General features: G+C 51.6%; 1 protein-coding gene across 4 annotated transcripts in view; it reads left to right on the forward strand.

Annotated features, from left to right (window-relative positions):
• The first annotated feature begins 8,787 nt into the window (after window positions 1-8,787).
• The window catches only part of SEC14L2 (SEC14-like 2 (S. cerevisiae)), a 27,449-nt gene continuing 27,087 nt past the window's right edge, over window positions 8,788-9,149 (forward strand). For 2 of the 4 annotated variants that reach the window (XM_011957698.1, XM_011957697.1), the window contains exon 1: window positions 8,788-9,100. In XM_011957698.1, coding sequence (XP_011813088.1) covers window positions 9,047-9,100 — 54 coding nt within the window. In that variant the 5' untranslated portion in view covers window positions 8,788-9,046. The remainder of the gene's footprint in view (window positions 9,101-9,149) is intronic. The other 2 variants (XM_011957699.1, XM_011957700.1) reach the window with 2 other exon arrangements.

A 9,149-nucleotide genomic window follows, 5' to 3' on the forward strand; every position in this document is an offset into this window, starting at 1 on the left:
AAAAAAAAAAAAAAAAAAAAATTGTATGGTGATACAAGGGCAAGGGTCAGATGAGCCACAACCTCTTTTTTCTCCAGAAAAATTGAAATAATTTTACAGTGAACACCTGTATGAACACTGATATGGGATGAACAAGTTGCTCCTGAAGAAGTGTGAGATGGGAATATAAGACAGCCCCCGATATCAGCCTAAAGACAGACAAATGGAACATGAAATAGGCCAGAAACTGACCCACACATCTAAAGATGGTGTACGTCAGAGGAAGTACTGTGTTTGTGGAGACAGAAGGAGGCAGTATCATGGACTGTTTGGTAAATTGTGCTAAGAAATTCAATTAGCCATTAGGAAAAGAAATGAAATTAGACCCCTATTACATACACATCATATACAAAATATTAATTCCATGTAGATTAAAGACATAAATAAGAAAAGTAAAAGTTTAAGCATCGAAAAATTATTTATGTATTTGTTTATTTTTGATACAGGGTCTCTCTCTGTCGTCCAGGCTGGAGTGCAATGGTGCCATCTCAGCTCATTGCAGCCTCCACCTCCCAGGGTCAAGGGATTCTCCCTCCTCAGCCGCCAAAGTAGCTGAGACCACAGGGGTGTGCCACCATACCCAGCTAATTTTTTTTTTTTTTTTTTTTTTGTAGAGACAGGGTTTCACCATGTTGCCCAGGCTGGTCTCGAACTCCTGGACTCAAGGGATCTGCCTGCCTCAGCCTCCCAAAGTGCTGGGATTATAGGCATTAGCCACTGCATGTAGCTAGATTCTCTGTTCTGTTCCATCGGTCTATAGTAGTCTCCTCTTACCAGAGGTTTTAGTTACCTTCAGCCAACCAAGGTCCAAAAAAATATTACATGGAAAATTCCAGAAATAAACAATTCATAAGTTTTACATTGCCTGCCGTTCTGAATGGCGTGATGAAATCTCTTGCCCTTCCTCTCCATCCCACTCTGGATGTGAATCTTCCCCACGCTGTAAATGTTACCACCTGTTAGTCACTTATAGGCCTCAGAGTTATCAGACTGAAGAAACACAGTATGTGTTCAGCACTACCTGAGGTTTCGGGCATCCATGAGGATCTTGGAACGTATCGCCCAAGGATAAGGGATCACTACTTGGATACGTTACTAACTTTTTTTGTTTTTTGTTTTTTGAGATGGCGTCTCGCTCTGTTGCCCAGGCTAGAGTGCCATGGCATGATCTCGGCTCAATGCAACCTCCGCCTCACAGGTTCAAGCAATTCTCCTGCCTCAGCCTCCCAAGTAGCTGGGACTACAGGCGCCCACCACCACACCCAGCTAATTTTTATATTTTTAATAGAGACAGGGTTTCATCATGTTGACCAGGATGGTCTCGATCTCTTGACCTCGTGATCCACCCGCCTCGGCCTCCCAAAGTGCTGGGATTACAGGCGTGAGCCACCGCACTCGGCTACTAATGTTCTTTCATATGTATGAAATCACTCTTCATAAGCTACAAAATGCACTGTGGAACCCCTGTGGTGCCTGTGGAAAGGCTTGCTTCTCCAATTCTGTGACTGTTCCAGCCCATCTGTCAGCCCCAACAACAGGGTTGCAAGGATGCACCCTGTAATCAGCCAGGTCTTTGGCTCCATGTTCTGCCTGCCCCATCCCCACTTTCTCCCTACCCCTCACCCCACGGACCTAGTCACCCCTCAACATACACACTCCAACCAGATGCAGGTCCTTGTTCACGCTTGTCCTCCACCTAGAACACAGTTCTGCTTCCCCACTAATATCCACATCCTAGCTTTCCATCAGTGGGAGCTGGAGCCCCCTTGCAAACTTGGTGGGTAACCAGTTCCCTGTGGTGTGTTCTTCCATGGCGTAACCCCTGGTTATCCCAGAAGGGACAAGAGCTGGAGGATGTCATCGCAACGTGGGTGGGTGTAGCTCAGCCCAGCCAGGGGCCTTCTGCTGCTTTTGGGGTGAGGAGGGTTAGGGGGTGGGTAAAGAAACAGTGAAGATTGGAGCCAGTGCTTGCGGGGGGCAGGGTGCAGTGTAAACCCAGGAAGTGAGGCAGCCAAGGATGGGAGATTGACTGCAAGGAGATGAGTGACCTTGAGGCCCTGCCTAGGAGTGGAGTGTCTGAGGAGGAGGGGACTGGAGGACCCCAGAAGGGAGGGAAGGGATGCCAGCTAAGAGACAAGCAGGCTGCCCTGCTCCCAAGGACGGACGACAGGATGCTCAGCCCTGTGGGCTCTCTCTGGAGTAGCCCAACCTGCAGATCCAAGCTCCCAAGAGAGGGTGGGGAGCTAGAGCGGACAGGGCTGTCACTCTCTCGCTATGGGCCTCTGGGCAAGCCACTTCCATTTTTTTTTTTTTTTTTTTTTGAGATGGAGTCTCGCTCTGTCGCCCAGGCTGGTGCAGCGGCGTGATCTCGGTTCACTGCAAGCTCTACCTCCCGGGTTCACACCATTCTCCTGCCTCAGCCTCCTGAGTAGCTGGGACTACAGGCGCCCGCCATCACGCCTGGCTAGTTTTTTGTATTTTTAGTAGAGACAGGGTTTCACTGTGTGAGCCGGGATGGGATGGTCTCAATCTCCTGACCTCATGATCCGCCCGCCTCGGCCTCCCAAAAGTGCTGGGATTACAGGCGTGAGCCACCGTGCCTGGAGACCCACTTCCATTTTCTTGGCCTTCGTCCTCAGTTATAAAATGGGAGCCTGGACTAAATGACTTGGGAGGGCCTTTCATCAGACGTGCTGTGATTCCAAGTAGCTTGTTTCTTGGGATACGAGGTTTCCTGGCCCTGGGCTGGGCAGAGACCTGCATGGAGAAGGCCCCAATTCCTCTGTCTCTCCGTGCTCTGTAAAGTTGCTGGGGACCTAGGAAGAAATAAAGGTATTAATGAAAGTGTGAGGCATGGATTATGTTAGCTCAGCGGTGGAAGCGGGTGGTGATGAGGATGAAATGTTTTAAAATTGGTACCAGGAATGGGGTGTATGATAAGGCCAGTGAGTTCTGTGAACCTGAGCCCTCTGCTTCTCTTCCTTTGCTGTGAAATGAGTTATTTGGTCATACACCAGGCTGTGCAAATGCCATACAAATGGATGAGGCATTCCATGAGTACACAGATGGTGATGCTGGCAGAAGGATGAAGGGCAGGGAAGGCAAATCCACATCTAAAATATGTGTCTGTTCCAGTGAGCATGAACCTGGGCCCCACCAATGAGGAAGAGGCCAAGGTAATCAAGCTGCCACCAGGTGGCAGGCTGGTCCCTGGGGAATGTGGCCACATGGGGCCCAGTGGCTTCATTTTGTACAAAAAGGGCCTTGAAGAAGACAATGCCTAACTCACCGGAATGTGTCACCATCAGTGGGGGCTTCAGCCCAGTGGCAACAGGGACGGCCAGGCCTGAGGTGGTGGTATTTTTAGAACATGGAGGTCCCTAAGATCCCTTTACCTTATGGACATGAGCTCCAGCACATAAAATAAGTTGTCTTCAAAGATCTTAAAGTGTCCCTTGATTGCTTAGTTCCATCTGCCACCTCCCTCCACTCACCCAGATGCTCAGAGGGTCGACGACTCACTCAAGATCACACAGGGCAGATGCAAAGTAGCCGCAGAGTAACTGTGGCATGGACTACAAAGTGGAGGGGTCCTGCTCCTTCCTTGGGCCCAGCTCTCAGGGACAGGGTGAGTGTCGTGCCCACAAATGGATATCAAAGGTATTCTCGGTGCTAGGCACTGGGCATGGAGCAGTGACCGTAACCAGCAATGGTTTCTGCCCTTGAGAACAGATAGAAAACCATAATCACATACACAAGCAAGATCATTTCAGGCCACGGTAGGTGCCACAGGAACGAGATGAAATAGCATCAGAGAGGGGCTGGTGGCCAGAGGCCACTTCAGCCTCATTACCAGGGAAGGGAGACCCCTCTAAGAGCCGGTGTGTGGGCTGGCACCTGAATGGCAAGAATATCCAAGAGAAGGAACAGAGAGTGCAAGTCAAAACAGCTGATACCAGCTGGCTACAGTGGGTCACACCTGTAATCCCAGCACTTTGGGAGGCCAAGGTGGGAGGATCACTTGAGGCCAAGAGTTCAAGACCAGCCTAGGCAACATAGTGAGACCCCCCCATCTCTTAAAAAAAACCCACAAAAAATAAAAAATAAAAAAAAACCAATAGCTTCACTGTGTTCCAGGTACTCTTCAACATTCTTTTCATGAATTAGCTCATTTAATCTCATTCCAATCATATGAGGTAGTAAGATTATCACTGCCACTTTACAGATGGGAAATTGAGGCAGAGGTCAAGTAACTTTGCTAAGTTATAGAACCAGGACCCAAATCCAGGTAGTCTGGTTCCAGAGTTGGTGGGCCCACCCCTATGCCATTCTGCTCTGAGACGTCACTGGCGTGGGAACAAGCTTGCCTGTGGAATCTGGACTCTATTTTAGCTCTATTTGGGGTGGAAATGGGAACCCATCCTTCCCAAGGGAAGTCTCCAGGCCCCTGCCAGCTAGCGCCAAAGCCATGGCAGGGGCCCCCAGCACCCCTCCAGCCCTCCCCTCCCCTCTGGGGGAGTCCTGAGGTCCCAGCTCCCTGCCCCCAGCCTCTGTGCTCACAGCTATCTGGGCCACATCATTCTAAAGGGATTTGGCTCTTGGAGACAACTGGAGACTGGTGAGAAAGGGCTTAGGGATTAGACAGTGATACCCAGGAAGGTAAGGGACTTAATCAGGGGTTCAAGTGTGGGAAGTAGGGTGGGGAGAGGATTTTGTTTCTTTGCAAAGCCAGGCTGGACTGAGGAAGTGAGGAGGAAGTGGGGCTCAGGGGAGGAGCCAGACAGGCTTAGTTTCTGACTCTCTGATGTGCCTTCAGAAGCAACACAATAGTAATAATAATCCCTCACCTGTGTGTGCCCACCACTTCCCCAGCCATTACTTCACTTGCAATTTTCACAGCGATGGGATTAGTTCTCTCACCAGATCACAGGCACCCAGAGGAGGCAGGTGACTTGAGGCGGCTGCAAGCCCCACAGGGCTGGGCTGGGAGGAGGGGAGGAGGCTGGGGCCAGGGCTTTTCTGCATGGCTACCCGCAGGCACAAAGGCTTTCCAGAGAGTTCGTGCTGCCCTGGCCCCGTGGAAGTAGAGTGTTCCACAAATATTTGTTGAAGGGTTTAAAAGACTGTTCTTTCCAACTCTCAAATCGCAGAGCCAATCCCTTTGCCACTCCCTTCCCCCTGGCACCACAGATTCTGAGGCCAGGGCACGCAGGAGGCCTCTGATCTCGAGGCCAGTGCCCTCATTTTAGTGTGGAAACAACCAAGGTCTAGAAGGCACGGGCCAGCAGCCCTGAGGAGACCCCCAAATGTGCGCCTTGCGGAATAATCACGGCAGCACATTAAGCAAGAACACGGTCTCCAGTTCACACACCAGACTCCCAGTCCAGTGCTCCTTTCTGTGCCCAGAGCTGCCCCCCAGAAGAATCTGAAGCACAGGGCTCTGTCAGCACTAGGACTGCCACCCCAACGCTTCTCCTAGATCTCTGCGTGCCACCAGCCCTCTTTCAGTTGTTCACACTCTGTGTTCCCCTAACCAAAGTCCCCAGCAAGATACATCCATCACAAAAGGCTGTCCCCTCCAGCCTGCCTGATCTGGGAGGCCTGGTTCTTCCTGTTGGGCCACGCTGTTCCCTGATAATTGCCACTACAATGCAAAATAGTCCACACCAAGGCCAGGAAAGGGGACATCTGGTTGGCAGAGGATAGCTCAGGGAGAAGCTCCTGGAAACAGTATTTGATCAGAGTCTTGAGGGCTGGGGAAGACCTGGCAGGAGGATACAGGACACAGCAGCAACTCTCACAGAAGCAGGAGTGCAGAGGTGTGTCTAAAGGACAGTGGGAAACTTCTCAGACTGAAATAAAGTGTGTGGAGGGGGCAAGTGGCCCTTGGTGCCACAGGGAACGCTGGGATAGGGTGAGGGTAGGCTTCAGATGCAGATCAGTGGGATTGAGTTGACTCAGGAAGGAACCAGGGAGCCATTGAAGATTCTTGAGCAGGAGTGCAACATACCTAGCAGGGAGGAAGAACTGTAGGGCAGGGATTAGGGGATGGAGAAAAAGTGGGGATGGGAGGGAGGGACTCTCTCTCGGTAGCCAGCTCCAAGGACTTCACCAGATTATTTATTTAGGTTTTTTGTTTTGTTTTGTTTTTTGAGACAGAGTTTCACTCTTGTTGCCCAGACTGGACTTCAGTGGCGCAATCTCGGCTCACTGCAGCCTCTGCCTCCTGGGTTCAAACAATTCTCCTGCCTCAACATCCCAAGTAGCTGGGATTACAGGTGCCCGCCATCAGGCCCGGTTAATTTTTGTATTTTTAGTAGAGACGGCATTTCACCATGTTGGCCAGGCTGGTCTCAAGCTCCTGAACTCAGGTAATCCACCTGCCTCGGCCTCCCAAAGTTCTGGGATTGCAGGTATGAGCCACTGAGCCCGGTTAGTTGGTTTGGTTTTGTTTTTTTGAGACAGAGTCTTGCTTTGTCGCCTAGGCTGGAATGCAATGGTGCAATCTTGGGTCACTGCAGCCTCCACTTCTTGGGTTCAAGCGATTCTCCTGCCTCAGCCTCCCAAGTAGCTGGGACTACAGGTGTGCACCACCATGCCTGGCTAATTGTTTTTTTTTTTTTTTGGTATGTTTAGTAGATACAGGGTTCACCATGTTGGCCAGACTAGTCTTGAACTCCAGACCTCAGGTGATCCGCCCACCTCGGCCTCCCAAAGTGCTGTGATTACAGGCGTGAGCCACCCAGCCTGGGCCTATTTAGGATTTATATGATCACATTAACTAGCTGTTTTACGGTGGGCCAGAGGTAGGTTAAGTCTCAATGGAGGAAGAAGAAAGAGGCAGCTGTTGAACCTGGGAGGCACAGGCCTGGGGAAGGGTTCTTTATGAGGCTTTTATTTGGGTAACTTCAGATGTGGGGAGGGCTGTATCCTGTTGGGTGAAGGTGATCGTGTACTTTCCTGGGTAACTTCTGCAGGCAGTTCCCAGGCCTGTCCACACCTTGGCCTGGGAGCATTCGGCCTAGAAACCACAAACTTGGGTTTAAGTCCCAACTCTGCACGTGTCCACCTATGACCACCTCTCCCTCAGGCTCCTCAATAAGTCACCTGACCTGCCTACCTTACAGAATTGTCCCATGCTTAAATGACAAGCTAGATCTGAGGTACCTTGTGAACTGTAAGTTGCTGAACCAAAATAAAAGGCTGTGTTTCTTTTCTTTTCTTTTTTTTTTAGAGGGAGTCTTGCTCTGTCGCCCGAGACTGGAGTGCAATGGCATGATCTCGGCTCACTGCATCCTCTGCCTCCCGGGTTCAAGCGATTCTCCCACCTCAGCCTCCTGAGGAGCTGGGACTACAGATGCACACCACCACACCTGGCTAATTGTTGTATTTTTAATAGAGATGGGGTTTCACCATGGTGGCCAGGCTAGTCTCGAACTCCTGACCTCAGGTGATCTGCCTGCCTTGGCCTCCCAAAGTACTGGGATTATAGGCATGAGCCACCGCTCCTGACCAAGATGGTGTTCTTCTATAATAGTTTCCTTTGAGTAGGCTCTACCCTGGAAAGAACAGCCTGGCCCTGGAAGGGTCTTATATAAAGATCTTAGCCATATATCCAGTAAGGAAGGCAGCCCTGTCCTGCCCCAGGCCAGAAGCCAGTGAGACTAACTAGGGCAGAACTGCCTGAAAACTCTGCAGAGGTGGGCATTGGGGGCCTCAACCCTCACTCTGCACCCTGCAGCAGACCTCTATGGTGGGGGCCACACCAAGGGCAGAGCAAAGTCCTTAAATGTCTTTAACAGGCCTGGTGCCTTTGCCTCTGGGTGAGGAGACAGACTGGGGACATTCTGCTTTCTCTCTCCCAGAGACTTGAGTGTTGAGGGAGCTGAGGCATGGCTCTGGGAGATGAGATGCCCACAGACTCCTGGGCCTAGCTCTGCATTAATTCCAGGCCATAAGGGGAGGGCACAGCTAAGCACTTTCCATGTGCCAGGCAATGGGCACTCCACATCTGTCATGCCACTAACAACTTTGGATAAGCCATGCCTTGTCTGGGCCTCAGTTTCCCAAGCTGTTAAATGAGGTAAGTTGCATGATCCCTGAATGATCTGTTTCTCTCTCCCTCCCAGGGTTCTGCCAGCACCGGGATCTGTGGCTCTATTGGAGCATTTCTTACATTCATTCATTCATTCATTCATTCATTCAGGAAACATTTATTAATAATCCCTGTAGGCCGGGCACGGTGGCTCACACTTGTAATCCCAGCACTTTGAGAGGCCGAGGCAGGAGGATCACTTGAGGTCAGGAGTTCGAGACCAGCCTGGCCAACACGGTGAAACCCCGTCTCTACTAAAAATACAAAAATTAGCCTGGCATGGTGGCGTGCACCTGTAATCCCAACTTGGGAGGCCGAGGCAGGAGAATAGCTTGAAACCGGAAGGCGGAGGTTGCAGTGCGCCGAGGTTGTGCCACTGCACTCCAGCCTGGGTGACAGAGCGAGTTTCCGTTTCAAAAAAACAAAAAACAAAAACAGAACAATCCCTGTGTGCAGGATGCTGTGCAGTCCTGCACTATGGGAGCCTGGTTAGAAGAGCTCATTAGATAGCACCTTTCAATCCCTCCTTGTTCTGAGGCCCAGAGAGCTCAGGTGTCTCGCCCAAGCTCACCCTATGAGCTAAGAGTAAATTTGGAACTAAAACTGAGACTCCCTGCCCTTCTGATGCCCACTGGCCTCAGTCCCGGTGGGCGCACTTGCTCGCCTCCTGCCTGGGTTTCTGACTTCAGGAGGGCGGAGGCGGCCCATGTCAGAGCCTCTCGCGCCCCAGTGCAGCGCTCCCTACCCCGCCCCTCGGGATCCTTTAAGAGGCGGGGCTTGGCTGCCAGCTCCGCGGCCCGGGCAAAAGGCTGGGACTTTACTCCGGGTGGCGGCGAGGACGAGTCTGTGCTCCATCAGCTGCCGCACCCGCCGCCTCCCGCCCCCAAACCCCATCCCCGCGGTTGAGCCACGATGAGCGGCAGAGTCGGGGATCTGAGCCCCAAGCAGAAGGAGGCATTGGCCAAGGTGAGCCCTAGCCCTGGCCCGGGCTCCCGCCCCGGGCTGTGGCCCTCGC

Source organism: Colobus angolensis, unplaced genomic scaffold, assembly GCF_000951035.1.
Source record: "Colobus angolensis palliatus isolate OR3802 unplaced genomic scaffold, Cang.pa_1.0 Scaffold448, whole genome shotgun sequence".
Lineage (NCBI taxonomy): Eukaryota > Metazoa > Chordata > Mammalia > Primates > Cercopithecidae > Colobus > Colobus angolensis.